This window comes from Enhydra lutris, unplaced genomic scaffold (genome assembly GCF_002288905.1).
Source record: "Enhydra lutris kenyoni isolate GAN:26980312 unplaced genomic scaffold, ASM228890v2 scaffoldscaffold23, whole genome shotgun sequence".
Lineage (NCBI taxonomy): Eukaryota > Metazoa > Chordata > Mammalia > Carnivora > Mustelidae > Enhydra > Enhydra lutris.
The window spans coordinates 3,547,862-3,551,468 of NW_019154107.1; the positions used below are offsets into that span (position 1 = coordinate 3,547,862).

The window sequence follows — 3,607 nt, forward strand, 5'->3', positions numbered from 1 at the left end:
CTGAAGCTGATTCATATATCCTATTTTGACCCCTTCTCTCCCCATTCTCAACTTCAGGGGCATTGTTCCTCCTCGACCAAGCCCTTGTTTGCATCCTTAAACTTGAGCCGCCGCTCTGCTCCCAGAGTCCCATTCTTAGGAAAAGCCCACGCGTTACTCTGTAAGCCTGCTCAAGCGCGACTTTTTCTCCTCTGTCGTCCCAAGACTGCACTAACCCATTAAGCTCCGCAGTAAATCTGGCGGCTCTCCGAGCCCTCCCTCCCTCTCCTCATCTCCACCCTCAGCCAGCTGCAGCACTGCGCACTGCAGGCCGTTCCAGGCCCAGGGTAGCGCGCAACCAATGTCCTCCCAGCGGTCCAGGTCGAGGTCATAGCCCACCACGTTGCGAGTAGGCACCTGCCGCGAGTCTCGCCACTTGAGGCCGCCCAGCAGCAGAGCCGTCTCCTCCACCACCGCCAGCCCATAGCAGAAGCGATCATAGGGTAGCGGCCGCAGCCGAGTCCACTGGTCCGTGCCGGGGTCATAGCGTTCGATCTCAGAGAAGGGCTCATAGCGCCCCAGAAAGGCGAACACCGCGCCGCGCAGCACAGCCATGTGGTGCCCGAAGCGGGCGGTGCTCATGGGCGCCCTCTTGCTCCACGCTCGCTCCCCAGGGCCCAGGGAGTACACGTCCCGGAGGCTGCTCGCGCCGCCCTCTCCTCTTCCCGCCTTACCCCCAGAGATGTACACGACGCCACGGTCCCCGACGGCCCCCGCGTGGCCGTGCAGCGCCCGCGGCAGCGCCCCGGCCGCCGTCCAGCGGTCCCGGCGCAGGTCATACATCTCTACGGACGCCAGCGCCTGGCCGTCCGCGCCCAGACCCCCGACAGCCAGGAGCCCCTCGCCCACGGCGCCGCACCAGAAATGGGCCCGCGCTTCCCGCATAGCGGGCACCGCCGTCCAGGCGTGGAAGCGCGGGTCGTAACGGTGCACTTCGGCCGTGACCGGCCGCACGCCGTCTGCCGGGGGTGAGGAGGCGCCATCAGGACTCTCCCCGCCCAGGACGAAGAGGAAGTTGCCTGCGGTGCACACGCTGTGCCCCAGCAGCGGTGCAGGCAGCCGCGTGAGGCTGCGCCAGCGGTGGTTGTACACGTCGAAGGCCACCACGTCCTGGGTGAACTCCCAATCCTCCTCCTCCTCCTCCTCTTCCAACTGCTCGTCCTCCTCCTCCTCCTCCTCCGGCTCCGCCGCAGCGCCTCTGCCCCTGGCTACCACCTGGCGGACCACGACCTCCTCGGTCACCGCCTCCCGCGCCCTGCGCCCCCCTACCAACAAGATGCGGGTTTGGGGACTCCGGACGCTGGTCTGCTCGCCCTGCAAGAGCGGCTGGCGGGAGGGCGCCGTGTGGTAGTTGAGGGCCTGGATGATGAGGCCCTTGATGCGGGCGGGCAGGGCGAGGCCAGAGCCCGAGTACACGCGCCGCAGCACGTCGGCATGTACTAGGCCGAAGCGAACGCGCTCGAGCAGCGAGGCGCAGTGGGCCAGGCGTTCGGCCTCAGGCTCCTGCCTCAGCCAGGCCAGTGCCAGACCCAGCAGCGAGGCCTCGGGCACCCGCGCCAAGTCGGGGGCACCCAACACAGCCTTGAGCGACGTGGGGTTCAGCTCCAGCAGCCCCATGGGGCCCGCGCCCCGCAGCAGCAGCTCCCGCAGGTGACGCACGATGCAGCTCTCCGCGGCGCCCAACGTGTGCGCCAGGCCGAAGCGCGCCGCCACGTTGGCTGCGAAGCAGCAGTTCTCCGGAGCCAGCTGGCGCTCCAGGTAGCGGCCGCACAGCCCCAGCGCCTCAGTCACCTGCAGGTAGCTGGCGGCCTCCAGCGTGTCTTCCACCGTGTCCATGGACAGCGGCAGCCAGGCGGTGTAAATGAAGTCCAGCAAGCGCTGCAGGCCGGCCGCCGACGGCACGTGTAGGTGGATCACGCTGGCCCTGGATTCCCGGGTGTGGCTCTTGAACAGAGCCCTGAAGTAGTCGCTGGAACACGCGAGCAGCGACCTATGCGCCGGGAACTCGCTGCCCTCAGCCTCCAGCGTCACGTCGCACAGGAAGCCCTCGGCGCGCAGGGCCTGATAGCCGGTGAGCAGTGCGCCGCCATGAGCTTTACAGTAAGATAGGAAGTAACTCATGATGTCCGGGGCGGGACGCGGCCTGGCCGGGGCTGGAGCCCACCCGGCACGGCCAGAAGCATCTCGGGGTACGGCAACCCAGGGCCCCCTACGCGAGCCCCAGAGCCCCTAGCCGGGCCCCATTTTTGCCTGCTCGGCTTAAAGCCCAGGGCTCCTTCATCCAGGCCTGCAGATATCCCTGTACCCTTCTCAGAGCAAACCCGGTCGGGGTTGGTTTCCAGAAGCTCCCAGTAGCCGAGGGCGCGGAGTTTGGAGTCTTCCGGAGGGAGCGGGGTTTGCTTTTGGCTGCTGCCGAGGCTGCCAGCGGGTTGCCCGAAGCCCCCTCCCGGTCCCAGTTTGGGGAGCCCACACCTGCGCGCCAGGGGCCGCGGGGGCCACGCACCATCACCTGGAAGGGCCGAGCTGTGGGTGGACTGATTCTGAGGGGTGCTGGATCTCCGACAGCGCTGATGCGCGGATGTGGCCCGCCTCGGGGCGTCCCGGGAAGTGCGGGGCGAGGGCTCTGGCCTCCCGGGGGTGGACGAGAAGGACGGACACTGCGGGCACCCGCGAGGGCCGGGGACAACTGGGTATGGGGCGGAGAGGGGGGTGAGCTTGTTCCGCGCGGAGGATCAAATCAAAGCCTGGGGGATTAAGGAAGGGGGGGGCGCAGGTCAGCGCGGCGGGTCGGAGGCATGATTGGGCGCCGTACATAACATGCCGGTAGCTCACAGGGACAGGAATAGCGCGGGGCCTCGGCCTCCCGGGCGCGCCCCGCCCCGCGCCCCGGCTGCTGGCCGCGAACCCAGGGCCGGGGCACTGGAGGGAGCGGCCTGGGCCTGGGACCTGACTCTGGTGACCTGATGAGCCGCCGGTCACCGGGGGGGTCTCGAGAACTCGGCTAGGGCTGCAGGGATGCGAGTCGCCCGCCGAGGACCCTTCCCTGGTGGTGTCTAGGGAGAGGCGGCCGGCTGGACCGGAGGAGTGTCTACTCCCTGGTGCACTTGCGCCTGGGAAAGAAGCCCCTGGCTCAAAACTTTCTGCTTTGAGAAGGCCCTAATTAATCCGGCGGGGGCGGGGATTAAGCGGTGACTTTGCGCGCTGACACCCAGGAGGTCGCTGCGCGCAGTAGAGCTACTGGCGGGAACCACGCCCGGGGGAATCTGGGTCTCCCCGCCAGCTGCGCTCGGTAACACGTCCCTCACCTGGACTCACCCTTTCGAGATGCCGGGCCTACTCTGCGCCCTTCCCGAGGCGGCCCGCGTGTCCTGGGATGGTTTGTCTCACATTCCGCGCTGGGGAATTTGCTCCCACCCCCGCTCCCTGATCCAGCCAAGTTCTCCCTTCCTGTTCTTGGATCCTGCCCAACCCATCCCTTAGCAAAGTGGACAAGGAAATTGGGTTTTCTGCCTTTGAATGACCACTTCCTTTAAGAAAATAATTCCTTCCAGTTTCTCTCCCTGACTTT

The 3,607-nt window shown here is 67.0% G+C and overlaps 1 protein-coding gene across 1 annotated transcript; it reads right to left on the bottom strand.

Moving 5' to 3' along the window:
* Positions 1–210: 210 nt before the first annotated feature.
* On the bottom strand, positions 211–2,160 carry LOC111150328 (kelch like family member 34). Its single transcript, XM_022507772.1, has one exon. It carries the CDS (start codon positions 2,158–2,160, stop codon positions 211–213), a length of 1,950 nt encoding a protein of 649 aa, XP_022363480.1.
* Positions 2,161–3,607: the final 1,447 nt, after the last annotated feature.

Bases quoted from the DNA above. Each gene is read 5' to 3' on its own strand.
- LOC111150328 (XM_022507772.1), bottom strand. From the start codon at position 2,160: ATGAGTTACTTCCTATCTTACTGTAAAGCTCATGGCGGCGCACTGCTC.